At 55.1% G+C, this 14,037-nt stretch overlaps 1 protein-coding gene across 1 annotated transcript in view; it reads right to left on the bottom strand.

The window, feature by feature from the left end:
- acvr2ab (activin A receptor type 2Ab) overlaps positions 1-14,037 on the bottom strand; it is a 133,575-nt gene that overhangs the window by 45,352 nt on the left and 74,186 nt on the right. Inside the window, exon 5 of the mRNA XM_081380320.1 lies at positions 12,010-12,153. Coding sequence (XP_081236446.1) covers positions 12,010-12,153 — 144 coding nt within the window. The remainder of the gene's footprint in view (positions 1-12,009; positions 12,154-14,037) is intronic.

Raw genomic sequence — 14,037 nt, 5'->3', positions numbered from 1 at the left:
CCACACTGCTCTTCTCCCACTGCTCTTCTCCACACTGCTCTTCTCCACAATGCTCTTCTCCCACCTCTCTTCTCCCCACTGCTCTTCTCCCACTGCTCTCTCCACACTGCTCTCTCCACACTGCTCTCTACACACTGCTCTTCTCCTCACTGCTCTTCTCCCCACTGCTCTTCTCCCCACTGCTCTTCTCCTCACTGCTCTCTCCACACTGCTCTTCTCCCCACTGCTCTTCTCCCAACTGCTCTTCTCCTCACTGCTCTCTCCACACTGCTCTTCTCCCCACTGCTCTTATCCCCACTGCTCTTCTCCTCACTGCTCTCTCCACACTGCTCTTCTCCTCACTGATCTTCTCCCCACTGCTCTTATCCCCACTGATCTTCTCCCCACTGCTCTTATCCCCACTGCTCTTCTCCCACTGCTCTCTCCACACTGCTCTCTCCACACTGCTCTCTCCCCACTGCTCTTCTCCCACTGCTCTCTCCACACTGCTCTCTCCACACTGCTCTTCTCCTCACTGCTCTTCTCCCCACTGCTCTTCTCCCCACTGCTCTTCTCCACACTGCTCTCTCCACACTGCTCTCTCCACACTGCTCTTCTCCCACTGCTCTCTCCCCACTTCTCTTCTCCCCACTGCTCTTCTCCCATTGCTCTTCTCCCGACTGCTCTTCTCCCCACTGCTCTTCTCCCCACTGCTCTTCTCCCCACTGCTCTCTCCACACTGCTCTTCTCCCCACTGCTCTTCTCCCCACTGCTCTTCTCCCCACTGCTCTTCTCCCCACTGCTCTCTCCCCACTGCTCTCTCCACACTGCTCTCTCCACACTGCTCTTCTCCACACTGCTCTTCTCCCACTGCTCTCTCCACACTGCTCTCTCCACACTGCTCTTCTCCACACTGCTCTTCTCCACACTGCTCTTCTCCACACTGCTCTTCTCCCACTTCTCTTCTCCACACTGCTCTTCTCCACAATGCTCTTCTCCACAATGCTCTTCTCCCCACTGCTCTTCTCCCACTGCTCTCTCCACACTGCTCTCTCCACACTGCTCTTCTCCTCACTGCTCTTCTCCCCACTGCTCTTCTCCCCACTGCTCTTCTCCTCACTGCTCTCTCCACACTGCTCTTCTCCCCACTGCTCTTCTCCCCACTGCTCTTCTCCTCACTGCTCTCTCCACACTGCTCTTCTCCCCACTGCTCTTCTCCCCACTGCTCTTCTCCCCACTGCTCTCTCCACACTGCTCTTCTCCCCACTGCTCTTATCCCCACTGCTCTTCTCCTCACTGCTCTCTCCACACTGCCCTTCTCCTCACTGATCTTCTCCCCACTGCTCTTATCCCCACTGCTCTTCTCCCACTGCTCTCTCCACACTGCTCTCTCCACACTGCTCTCTCCCCACTGCTCTCTCCCCACTGCTCTCTCCCCACTGCTCTTCTCCCACTGCTCTCTCCACACTGCTCTCTCCACACTGCTCTTCTCCCCACTGCTCTTATCCCCACTGCTCTTCTCCCCACTGCTCTCTCCACACTGCTCTCTCCACACTGCTCTCTCCCCACTGCTCTCTCCACACTGCTCTTCTCCACACTGCTCTTCTCCTCACTGCTCTCCTCCCCACTGCTCTCCTCCCCACTGCTCTTATCCCCACTGCTCTCTCCACACTGCTCTTCTCCTCACTGCTCTTCTCCTCACTGCTCTTCTCCCCACTGCTCTCTCCACACTGCTCTCTCCCCACTGCTCTCTCCACACTGCTCTTCTCCACACTGCTCTTTTCCCACTGCTCTCTCCCCACTGCTCTTCTCCTCACTGCTCTTCTCCTCACTGCTCTTCTCCCACTGCTCTATCCCCACTGCTCTCTCCACACTGCTCTCTCCACACTGCTCTTCTCCCCACTGCTCTTCTCCCCACTGCTCTTATCCCCACTGCTCTCTCCACACTGCTCTTCTCCTCACTGCTCTTTTCCTCACTGCTCTTCTCCCCACTGCTCTCTCCACACTGCTCTCTCCCCACTGCTCTCTCCACACTGCTCTTATCCCCACTGCTCTTCTCCCACTGCTCTATCCCCACTGCTCTCTCCCCACTGCTCTTCTCCTCACTGCTCTTCTCCTCACTGCTCTTCTCCCACTGCTCTTCTCCCACTGCTCTTCTCCACACTGCTCTCTCCACACTGCTCTTCTCCTCACTGCTCTCTCCCCACTGCTCTCTCCCCATTGCTCTCTCCACACTGCTCTTCTCCACACTGCTCTTCTCCACACTGCTCTTCTCCCACTGCTCTCTCCACACTGCTCTCTCCACACTGCTCTCTCCCCACTGCTCTTCTCCCACTGCTCTCTCCACACTGCTCTTCTCCCACTGCTCTTCTCCACACTGCTCTCTCCAAACTGCTCTCTCCACTGCTCTCTCCACACTGCTCTTCTCCCACTGCTCTCTCCACACTGCTCTTCTCCCACTGCTCTCTCCCCACTGCTCTTCTCCACACTGCTCTCTCCCCACTGCTCTCTCCCCACTGCTCTTCTCCACACTGCTCTCTCCCCACTGCTCTCTCCACACTGCTCTCTCCACACTGCTCTCTCCCCACTGCTCTCTCCCCACTGCTCTCTCCACACTGCTCTCTCCACACTGCTCTCTCCACACTGCTCTCTCCACACTGCTCTCTCCACACTGCTCTTCTCCTCACTGCTCTTCTCCCCACTGCTCTTCTCCCCACTGCTCTTCTCCTCACTGCTCTCTCCACACTGCTCTTCTCCCCACTGCTCTTCTCCCCACTGCTCTTCTCCTCACTGCTCTCTCCACACTGCTCTTCTCCCCACTGCTCTTCTCCCCACTGCTCTTCTCCCCACTGCTCTCTCCACACTGCTCTTCTCCCCACTGCTCTTATCCCCACTGCTCTTCTCCTCACTGCTCTCTCCACACTGCCCTTCTCCTCACTGATCTTCTCCCCACTGCTCTTATCCCCACTGCTCTCTCCACACTGCTCTCTCCACACTGCTCTCTCCACACTGCTCTCTCCCCACTGCTCTCTCCCCACTGCTCTCTCCCCACTGCTCTCTCCACACTGCTCTTCTCCACACTGCTCTCTCCACACTGCTCTTCTCCTCACTGCTCTTATCCCCACTGCTCTTCTCCCCACTGCTCTCTCCACACTGCTCTCTCCACACTGCTCTCTCCCCACTGCTCTCTCCACACTGCTCTTCTCCACACTGCTCTTCTCCTCACTGCTCTCCTCCCCACTGCTCTCCTCCCCATTGCTCTCTCCACACTGCTCTTCTCCACACTGCTCTTCTCCCACTGCTCTCTCCACACTGCTCTCTCCACACTGCTCTTCTCCTCACTGCTCTCTCCCCACTGCTCTTCTCCCACTGCTCTCTCCACACTGCTCTTCTCCCACTGCTCTTCTCCACACTGCTCTCTCCAAACTGCTCTCTCCACTGCTCTCTCCACACTGCTCTTCTCCCACTGCTCTCTCCACACTGCTCTTCTCCCACTGCTCTCTCCCCACTGCTCTTCTCCACACTGCTCTCTCCCCACTGCTCTCTCCCCACTGCTCTTCTCCACACTGCTCTCTCCCCACTGCTCTCTCCACACTGCTCTCTCCACACTGCTCTCTCCACACTGCTCTTCTCCCCACTGCTCTTATCCCCACTGCTCTCTCCACACTGCTCTTCTCCTCACTGCTCTTCTCCTCACTGCTCTTCTCCCCACTGCTCTCTCCACACTGCTCTCTCCCCACTGCTCTCTCCACACTGCTCTTCTCCACACTGCTCTTTTCCTCACTGCTCTTCTCCCACTGCTCTTCTCCTCACTGCTCTTCTCCTCACTGCTCTTCTCCCACTGCTCTATCCCCACTGCTCTCTCCACACTGCTCTCTCCACACTGCTCTTCTCCCCACTGCTCTTATCCCCACTGCTCTCTCCACACTGCTCTTCTCCTCACTGCTCTTTTCCTCACTGCTCTTCTCCCCACTGCTCTCTCCCCACTGCTCTCTCCACACTGCTCTTATCCCCACTGCTCTTATCCCCACTGCTCTTCTCCCACTGCTCTATCCCCACTGCTCTTCTCCTCACTGCTCTTCTCCTCACTGCTCTTCTCCCACTGCTCTTCTCCCACTGCTCTTCTCCACACTGCTCTCTCCACACTGCTCTTCTCCTCACTGCTCTCTCCACACTGCTCTCTCCCCACTGCTCTCTCCCCATTGCTCTCTCCACACTGCTCTTCTCCCCACTGCTCTTCTCCACACTGCTCTTCTCCCACTGCTCTCTCCACACTGCTCTCTCCACACTGCTCTTCTCCTCACTGCTCTCTCCCCACTGCTCTTCTCCCACTGCTCTCTCCACACTGCTCTTCTCCCACTGCTCTTCTCCCACTGCTCTTCTCCACACTGCTCTCTCCACACTGCTCTCTCCACTGCTCTCTCCACACTGCTCTTCTCCCACTGCTCTCTCCACACTGCTCTTCTCCCACTGCTCTCTCCCCACTGCTCTTCTCCACACTGCTCTCTCCCCACTGCTCTCTCCCCACTGCTCTTCTCCACACTGCTCTCTCCCCACTGCTCTCTCCACACTGCTCTCTCCACACTGCTCTCTCCCCACTGCTCTTCTCCACACTGCTCTCTCCCCACTGCTCTCTCCACACTGCTCTCTCCACACTGCTTTTTCCCCACTGCTCTTCTCCACACTGCTCTCTCCCCACTGCTCTCTCCCCACTGCTCTTCTCCACACTGCTCTCTCCCACTGCTCTCTCCACACTGCTCTCTCCACACTGCTCTCTCCCAACTGCTCTTCTCCCACTGCTCTCTCCCCACTGCTCTCTCCACACTGCTCTCTCCACACTGCTCTCTCCCCACTGCTCTCTCCCCACTGCTCTTCTCCACACTGCTCTCTCCCCACTGCTCTTCTCCACACTGCTCTCTCCTCACTGCTCTTCTCCTCACTGCTCTCTCCACACTGCTCTTCTCCACACTGCTCTCTCCACACTGCTCTCTCCCCACTGCTCTTCTCCCACTGCTCTTCTCCCACTGCTCTTCTCCACACTGCTCTTCTCCCACTGCTCTTCTCCACACTGCTCTCTCCACACTGCTCTCTCCACACTGCTCTTCTCCCCACTGCTCTTCTCCCACTGCTCTCTCCACACTGCTCTTCTCCCACTGCTCTCTCCCCATTGCTCTCTCCACACTGCTCTTTTCCTCACTGCTCTTCTCCCCACTGCTCTCTCCACACTGCTCTCTCCCCACTGCTCTCTCCACACTGCTCTTATCCCCACTGCTCTTATCCCCACTGCTCTTCTCCCACTGCTCTATCCCCACTGCTCTCTCCCCACTGCTCTTCTCCTCACTGCTCTTCTCCCACTGCTCTTCTCCCACTGCTCTTCTCCACACTGCTCTTCTCCTCACTGCTCTCTCCACACTGCTCTCTCCCCACTGCTCTCTCCCCATTGCTCTCTCCACACTACTCTTCTCCCCACTGCTCTTCTCCACACTGCTCTTCTCCCACTGCTCTCTCCACACTGCTCTCTCCACACTGCTCTTCTCCTCACTGCTCTCTCCCCACTGCTCTTCTCCCACTGCTCTCTCCACACTGCTCTTCTCCCACTGCTCTTCTCCCACTGCTCTTCTCCACACTGCTCTCTCCACACTGCTCTCTCCACTGCTCTCTCCACACTGCTCTTCTCCCACTGCTCTCTCCACACTGCTCTTCTCCCACTGCTCTCTCCCCACTGCTCTTCTCCACACTGCTCTCTCCCCACTGCTCTTCTCCACACTGCTCTCTCCCCACTGCTCTCTCCACACTGCTCTCTCCACACTGCTCTCTCCCCACTGCTCTTCTCCACACTGCTCTCTCCCCACTGCTCTCTCCACACTGCTCTCTCCACACTGCTCTCTCCCCACTGCTCTTCTCCACACTGCTCTCTCCCCACTGCTCTCTCCCCACTGCTCTTCTCCACACTGCTCTCTCCCACTGCTCTCTCCACACTGCTCTCTCCACACTGCTCTCTCCCCACTGCTCTTCTCCCACTGCTCTCTCCACACTGCTCTCTCCACACTGCTCTCTCCACACTGCTCTCTCCCCACTGCTCTCTCCCCACTGCTCTTCTCCACACTGCTCTCTCCCCACTGCTCTTCTCCACACTGCTCTCTCCTCACTGCTCTTCTCCTCACTGCTCTCTCCACACTGCTCTTCTCCACACTGCTCTCTCCACACTGCTCTCTCCCCACTGCTCTTCTCCCACTGCTCTTCTCCTCACTGCTCTTCTCCCACTGCTCTATCCCCACTGCTCTCTCCACACTGCTCTCTCCACACTGCTCTTCTCCCCACTGCTCTTCTCCCCACTGCTCTCTCCACACTGCTCTTCTCCCCACTGCTCTTATCCCCACTGCTCTCTCCACACTGCTCTTTTCCTCACTGCTCTTCTCCCCACTGCTCTCTCCCCACTGCTCTCTCCACACTGCTCTTATCCCCACTGCTCTTATCCCCACTGCTCTTCTCCCACTGCTCTATCCCCACTGCTCTTCTCCTCACTGCTCTTCTCCTCACTGCTCTTCTCCCACTGCTCTTCTCCCACTGCTCTCTCCCCACTGCTCTCTCCCCATTGCTCTCTCCACACTGCTCTCTCCACACTGCTCTTCTCCCCACTGCTCTTCTCCCCACTGCTCTCTCCACACTGCTCTTCTCCCCACTGCTCTCTCCACACTGCTCTCTCCACACTGCTCTTCTCCCACTGCTCTTCTCCCACTGCTCTTCTCCCCACTGCTCTCTCCACACTGCTCTCTCCACACTGCTCTTCTCCACACTGCTCTTCTCCACACTGCTCTTCTCCACACTGCTCTTCTCCCACTGCTCTTCTCCACACTGCTCTTCTCCACAATGCTCTTCTCCCACCTCTCTTCTCCCCACTGCTCTTCTCCCACTGCTCTCTCCACACTGCTCTCTCCACACTGCTCTCTACACACTGCTCTTCTCCTCACTGCTCTTCTCCCCACTGCTCTTCTCCCCACTGCTCTTCTCCTCACTGCTCTCTCCACACTGCTCTTCTCCCCACTGCTCTTCTCCCAACTGCTCTTCTCCTCACTGCTCTCTCCACACTGCTCTTCTCCCCACTGCTCTTATCCCCACTGCTCTTCTCCTCACTGCTCTCTCCACACTGCTCTTCTCCTCACTGATCTTCTCCCCACTGCTCTTATCCCCACTGATCTTCTCCCCACTGCTCTTATCCCCACTGCTCTTCTCCCACTGCTCTCTCCACACTGCTCTTTCCACACTGCTCTCTCCCCACTGCTCTTCTCCCACTGCTCTCTCCACACTGCTCTCTCCACACTGCTCTTCTCCTCACTGCTCTTCTCCCCACTGCTCTTCTCCCCACTGCTCTTCTCCCCACTGCTCTCTCCACACTGCTCTCTCCACACTGCTCTTCTCCCACTGCTCTCTCCCCACTTCTCTTCTCCCCACTGCTCTTCTCCCATTGCTCTTCTCCCGACTGCTCTTCTCCCCACTGCTCTTCTCCCCACTGCTCTTCTCCTCACTGCTCTCTCCCCACTGCTCTTCTCCCCACTGCTCTTCTCCCCACTGCTCTCTCCCCACTGCTCTCTCCACACTGCTCTCTCCACACTGCTCTTCTCCACACTGCTCTTCTCCCACTGCTCTCTCCACACTGCTCTCTCCACACTGCTCTTCTCCACACTGCTCTTCTCCACACTGCTCTTCTCCCACTTCTCTTCTCCACACTGCTCTTCTCCACAATGCTCTTCTCCACAATGCTCTTCTCCCCACTGCTCTTCTCCCACTGCTCTCTCCACACTGCTCTCTCCACACTGCTCTTCTCCTCACTGCTCTTCTCCCCACTGCTCTTCTCCCCACTGCTCTTCTCCTCACTGCTCTCTCCACACTGCTCTTCTCCCCACTGCTCTTCTCCCCACTGCTCTTCTCCTCACTGCTCTCTCCACACTGCTCTTCTCCCCACTGCTCTTCTCCCCACTGCTCTTCTCCCCACTGCTCTCTCCACACTGCTCTTCTCCCCACTGCTCTTATCCCCACTGCTCTTCTCCTCACTGCTCTCTCCACACTGCCCTTCTCCTCACTGATCTTCTCCCCACTGCTCTTATCCCCACTGCTCTTCTCCCACTGCTCTCTCCACACTGCTCTCTCCACACTGCTCTCTCCCCACTGCTCTCTCCCCACTGCTCTCTCCCCACTGCTCTTCTCCCACTGCTCTCTCCACACTGCTCTTCTCCACACTGCTCTCTCCACACTGCTCTTCTCCTCACTGCTCTTATCCCCACTGCTCTTCTCCCCACTGCTCTCTCCACACTGCTCTCTCCACACTGCTCTCTCCCCACTGCTCTCTCCACACTGCTCTTCTCCACACTGCTCTTCTCCTCACTGCTCTCCTCCCCACTGCTCTCCTCCCCACTGCTCTTATCCCCACTGCTCTCTCCACACTGCTCTTCTCCTCACTGCTCTTCTCCTCACTGCTCTTCTCCCCACTGCTCTCTCCACACTGCTCTCTCCCCACTGCTCTCTCCACACTGCTCTTCTCCACACTGCTCTTTTCCCACTGCTCTCTCCCCACTGCTCTTCTCCTCACTGCTCTTCTCCTCACTGCTCTTCTCCCACTGCTCTATCCCCACTGCTCTCTCCACACTGCTCTCTCCACACTGCTCTTCTCCCCACTGCTCTTCTCCCCACTGCTCTTATCCCCACTGCTCTCTCCACACTGCTCTTCTCCTCACTGCTCTTTTCCTCACTGCTCTTCTCCCCACTGCTCTCTCCACACTGCTCTCTCCCCACTGCTCTCTCCACACTGCTCTTATCCCCACTGCTCTTCTCCCACTGCTCTATCCCCACTGCTCTCTCCCCACTGCTCTTCTCCTCACTGCTCTTCTCCTCACTGCTCTTCTCCCACTGCTCTTCTCCCACTGCTCTTCTCCACACTGCTCTCTCCACACTGCTCTTCTCCTCACTGCTCTCTCCCCACTGCTCTCTCCCCATTGCTCTCTCCACACTGCTCTTCTCCACACTGCTCTTCTCCCACTGCTCTCTCCACACTGCTCTCTCCACACTGCTCTTCTCCTCACTGCTCTCTCCCCACTGCTCTTCTCCCACTGCTCTCTCCACACTGCTCTTCTCCCACTGCTCTTCTCCACACTGCTCTCTCCAAACTGCTCTCTCCACTGCTCTCTCCACACTGCTCTTCTCCCACTGCTCTCTCCACACTGCTCTTCTCCCACTGCTCTTCTCCACACTGCTCTCTCCCCACTGCTCTCTCCCCACTGCTCTTCTCCACACTGCTCTCTCCCCACTGCTCTCTCCACACTGCTCTCTCCACACTGCTCTCTCCCCACTGCTCTTCTCCACACTGCTCTCTCCCCACTGCTCTCTCCACACTGCTCTCTCCACACTGCTCTCTCCACACTGCTCTCTCCACACTGCTCTCTCCACACTGCTCTTCTCCTCACTGCTCTTCTCCCCACTGCTCTTCTCCCCACTGCTCTTCTCCTCACTGCTCTCTCCACACTGCTCTTCTCCCCACTGCTCTTCTCCCCACTGCTCTTCTCCTCACTGCTCTCTCCACACTGCTCTTCTCCCCACTGCTCTTCTCCCCACTGCTCTTCTCCCCACTGCTCTCTCCACACTGCTCTTCTCCCCACTGCTCTTATCCCCACTGCTCTTCTCCTCACTGCTCTCTCCACACTGCCCTTCTCCTCACTGATCTTCTCCCCACTGCTCTTATCCCCACTGCTCTTCTCCCACTGCTCTCTCCACACTGCTCTCTCCACACTGCTCTCTCCCCACTGCTCTCTCCCCACTGCTCTCTCCCCACTGCTCTTCTCCCACTGCTCTCTCCACACTGCTCTTCTCCACACTGCTCTCTCCACACTGCTCTTCTCCTCACTGCTCTTATCCCCACTGCTCTTCTCCCCACTGCTCTCTCCACACTGCTCTCTCCACACTGCTCTCTCCCCACTGCTCTCTCCACACTGCTCTTCTCCACACTGCTCTTCTCCTCACTGCTCTCCTCCCCACTGCTCTCCTCCCCATTGCTCTCTCCACACTGCTCTTCTCCACACTGCTCTTCTCCCACTGCTCTCTCCACACTGCTCTCTCCACACTGCTCTTCTCCTCACTGCTCTCTCCCCACTGCTCTTCTCCCACTGCTCTCTCCACACTGCTCTTCTCCCACTGCTCTTCTCCACACTGCTCTCTCCAAACTGCTCTCTCCACTGCTCTCTCCACACTGCTCTTCTCCCACTGCTCTCTCCACACTGCTCTTCTCCCACTGCTCTCTCCCCACTGCTCTTCTCCACACTGCTCTCTCCCCACTGCTCTCTCCCCACTGCTCTTCTCCACACTGCTCTCTCCCCACTGCTCTCTCCACACTGCTCTCTCCACACTGCTCTCTCCCCACTGCTCTCTCCACACTGCTCTTCTCCCCACTGCTCTTATCCCCACTGCTCTCTCCACACTGCTCTTCTCCTCACTGCTCTTCTCCTCACTGCTCTTCTCCCCACTGCTCTCTCCACACTGCTCTCTCCCCACTGCTCTCTCCACACTGCTCTTCTCCACACTGCTCTTTTCCTCACTGCTCTTCTCCCACTGCTCTTCTCCTCACTGCTCTTCTCCTCACTGCTCTTCTCCCACTGCTCTATCCCCACTGCTCTCTCCACACTGCTCTCTCCACACTGCTCTTCTCCCCACTGCTCTTATCCCCACTGCTCTCTCCACACTGCTCTTCTCCTCACTGCTCTTTTCCTCACTGCTCTTCTCCCCACTGCTCTCTCCCCACTGCTCTCTCCACACTGCTCTTATCCCCACTGCTCTTATCCCCACTGCTCTTCTCCCACTGCTCTATCCCCACTGCTCTTCTCCTCACTGCTCTTCTCCTCACTGCTCTTCTCCCACTGCTCTTCTCCCACTGCTCTTCTCCACACTGCTCTCTCCACACTGCTCTTCTCCTCACTGCTCTCTCCACACTGCTCTCTCCCCACTGCTCTTCTCCCACTGCTCTTCTCCCACTGCTCTTCTCCCCACTGCTATTCTCCACACTGCTCTCTCCACACTTCTCTTCTCCCACTGCTCTTCTCCTCACTGCTCTTCTCCTCACTGCTCTTCTCCCACTGCTCTTCTCCCACTGCTCTTCTCCACACTGCTCTCTCCCCACTGCTCTTCTCCCACTGCTCTTCTCCACACTGCTCTTCTCCCACTGCTCTCTCCACACTGCTCTTCTCCCACTGCTCTCTCCACACTGCTCTTCTCCACACTGCTCTTCTCCCACTGCTCAGACCCCTCTGTCAAGCTCCTGAAGTATGCAGACGCCACCCCACACATCAGCCTCATCCAGGACGGTGACAAGTCAGCTTACAGACAGGAGGTTAAAGAGTTGGCAGACTGGTGTAGGATCTTAACACACTCAAAACAGTGGAGATTATTGTGGACTTCAAGAGAAACACCCCAGCATTATTCTCACTCAACATCACAGAGGTCATTCAGGTTCCTGGCCTCCACCATCTCTGAGGACATGAAGTGGGACACTCACATTGACTCAGCCTTGCAGAGACTGTTCTTCCTTCTCGAGCTGAGGAAGTTCAACCTGCAACAGGAGCTACTCTGCAGTCATCGAGTCTCTCCTCTGCACTTCTATAACTGTCTGGTTCGGCTCAGCTACCAAATTAGACCTCAGAAGATTTATTTATTTAACACACCATACTTCCGTACACACGTTTCCTTGCATTTGTAAATAACATACCTGTACATACATATACCGTCGATTGTCTGTTTTTGTATTTTTTTTTTGTATATTGTTTTTTTCCAATTTACTTTTTCTATTTTTATTATTTTTAGTGTCGTTTTCTTTCTGAATTATCGTTTCTCACTGTTATTCGGTTTGTGCTGTGGAAGCTTCTGTCACTAAAACAAATTATTAACTTGTTTTTAACAAATTATAAATGTTAAAGCCTTGAAAATATCTTCTATACTGAAGCTGAAGAGGCAACATGTGCAAACAGTAATGACATGGAATCTCTAAGATACCTGAACAGGGAAGATTTTGACCGCCACCGGTTGGTTGAGCAGCTGAGCCTTCCAGACGCAGCCGAAGCGTCCTCGAGCCTTGACCTCTAACAGCTGAAGAGGCTTCTGGCCCAACAGAGGAGACGGGGGCGTCAGTCCGGTATCCTGAACACAACACACACACCAATCACTGCTGAGACTCTCCACACAAACACACCAATCACTGCTGAGACTCCACACACAAACACACCAATCACTGCTGAGACTCTCCACACAAACTCACCAATCACTGCTCAGACTCTCCACACACACACACACACACACACACACACACACACACACACACACACACACACACACACACACACACACACACACACACCAATCACTGCTGAGACTCTCCACACAAACACACCAATCACTGCTGAGACTCTCCATACAAACACACCAATCACTGCTCAGACTGAACACAAACACACCAATCACTGCTCAGACTGCACACAAACACACCAATCACTGCTGAGACTCTCCACACAAACACACCAATCACTGCTGAGACTCTCAACACAAACACACCAATCACTGCTGAGACTCTCCACACAAACCAATCACTGCTGAGACTCCACACAAACACACCAATCACTGCTGAGACTCCACACACACACACACCAATCACTATTGAGACTCCACACACACACACACACACACACACACACCAATCACTGCTGAGACTCCACACACACACACAAATCACTGCTGACTCCACACACACACACACACACACCAATCACTGCTGAGACTCTCCACACAAACACACCAATCACTGCTGAGACTCTCCACACAAACACACCAATCACTGCTCAGACTGCACACAAACACACCAATCACTGCTGAGACTCTCCACACACACACACACACACACACACACACACACACACACACACACACACACACACACACACACACACACACACACACACACACCAATCACTGCTGAGACTCTCCACACAAACACACCAATCACTGCTGAGACTCCACACACACACACACACACACCAATCACTGCTGAGACCAATCACTGCTGAGACTCTCCACACAAACACACACACACACAGCAATCACTGCTGAGACTCTCCATACAAACACACCACTCTCCACAGTCCACACACACACACACACACACACACACACACCAATCACTGCTGAGACTCTCCACATAAACACACCAATCACTGCTGAGACTCCACACACACACACACACACCAATCACTGCTGAGACTCTCCACACAAACACACCAATCACTGCTCAGACTGCACAAAAACACACCAATCACTGCTGAGACTCTCCACACACAGACACACACACACACACACACACACACACACACACACCAATCACTGCTGAGACTCTCCACACAAACACACCAATCACTGCTGAGACTCTCCACACAAACACACCAATCACTGCTGAGACTCTCCACACACACACACACACACACACACACACACACACACACACACCAATCACTGCTGAGACCAATCACTGCTGAGACTCTCCACACAAACACACCAATCACTGCTGAGACTCTCCACACAAACACACCAATCACTGCTGAGACTTTCCACACAAACACACCAATCACTGCTGAGACTCTCCACACAAACACACCACTCTCCACACAAACACACCAATCACTGCTGAGACTCTCCACACAAACACACCAATCACTGCTGAGACTTTCCACACAAACACACCAATCACTGCTGAGACTCTCCACACAAACACACCACTCTCCACACAAACACACCAATCACTGCTGAGACTCTCCACACAAACACACCACTCTCCACACAAACACACCAATCACTGCTGAGACTCTCCACACAAACACACCAATCACTGCTGAGACTTTCCACACAAACACACCAATCACTGCTGAGACTCTCCACACAAACACACCACTCTCCACACAAACACACCAATCACTGCTGAGACTCTCCACACAAACACACCACTCTCCACACAAACACACCAATCACTGCTGAGAC

The sequence above is a fragment of the Scardinius erythrophthalmus genome (genome assembly GCF_964197995.2).
Source record: "Scardinius erythrophthalmus genome assembly, chromosome: 12".
NCBI classification, from domain to species: domain Eukaryota; kingdom Metazoa; phylum Chordata; class Actinopteri; order Cypriniformes; family Leuciscidae; genus Scardinius; species Scardinius erythrophthalmus.
Note: the sequence above shows the minus strand (reverse complement) of the source record. Positions and strands in the feature narration are given on the sequence as shown.